This window comes from Acanthisitta chloris, unplaced genomic scaffold (assembly GCF_000695815.1).
Source record: "Acanthisitta chloris isolate BGI_N310 unplaced genomic scaffold, ASM69581v1 scaffold35820, whole genome shotgun sequence".
NCBI classification, from domain to species: domain Eukaryota; kingdom Metazoa; phylum Chordata; class Aves; order Passeriformes; family Acanthisittidae; genus Acanthisitta; species Acanthisitta chloris.
This window is the reverse complement of record NW_008651686.1, coordinates 699-1,554: the sequence shown is the minus strand read 5'-3', so window position 1 is coordinate 1,554 and position 856 is coordinate 699. Positions and strand designations below refer to the sequence as shown.

The 856-nt window shown below is 61.3% G+C and overlaps 1 protein-coding gene across 1 annotated transcript in view; it reads left to right on the top strand.

Moving 5' to 3' along the window:
• Positions 1-856, top strand: part of LOC103801905 (proproteinase E-like) — a gene marked incomplete at its 3' end in the record, with an annotated part of 1,502 nt that overhangs the window by 516 nt on the left and 130 nt on the right. Inside the window, exon 2 of the mRNA XM_009074347.1 lies at positions 628-773. Within this exon, the coding sequence (XP_009072595.1) occupies positions 628-773 (146 nt within the window). The remainder of the gene's footprint in view (positions 1-627; positions 774-856) is intronic.

The window sequence follows — 856 nt, the reverse complement described above, 5'->3', positions numbered from 1 at the left end:
GGGTGGGGAGAGGTGTGGGGAGGTGGTTGAAGGGATGGGTGGAAGGATGGAGAAATGTTGGAGGCACATGGGAAGATGGAGGGTTGGGGAGAGGGAGGGATGGATGGTTGGGGAGACAGTGGGAGGGATGGAGGGATGGGGGGAGGGGGGAGAAGGGATGGAGGAACAGATGTGGAGATGGACGGATGGACAGATGGATGGATGGATGGAGAGAAGTTTAGGGAGATGGTTGGAGAGATGGGGGATAGATGAGGAGATGGAAGATGGAGGGAAGGATGGAGGGCTGCAGGGACGGGGGGGAGGGTGGAGAAGGGATGGAGGAACAGATGTGGAGATGGACGGATGGACAGATGGATGGATGGATGGAGAGAAGTTTAGGGAGATGGTTGGAGAGATGGGGGATAGATGAGGAGATGGAAGATGGAGGGAAGGATGGAGGGCTGCAGGGACGGAGGGAAGAATGGCAGGATAGAGGGCTTGAGGGATGCACAGACGGGTGGTAGACGGCTGTGGGACGGATGGATGGATGGATGGATGGATGGACGGATGGATGGATGGATGGATGGATGGATGGATGGCAATGGGCAGCCCATGGGGTGCCCCCTGCCCCCCTAACACCTCCCACAGCTGGGGGAGATCTGCCCGATAAGCTGCAGCAGGCAGAGCTGCCCGTGGTGGACTACGAGCACTGCACTCAGCCCGACTGGTGGGGAGCCCTGGCCATCCGCCACACCATGATCTGCGCCGGCGGCGCTGAGAAGGCTGGATGCAACGTGGGTACCACAGCAGGGCGAGGGGGCACGCCCTGGGACCCCCACAGGGCTCACCCTGCCCTGCCCCGCCCCCTAGGGCGACT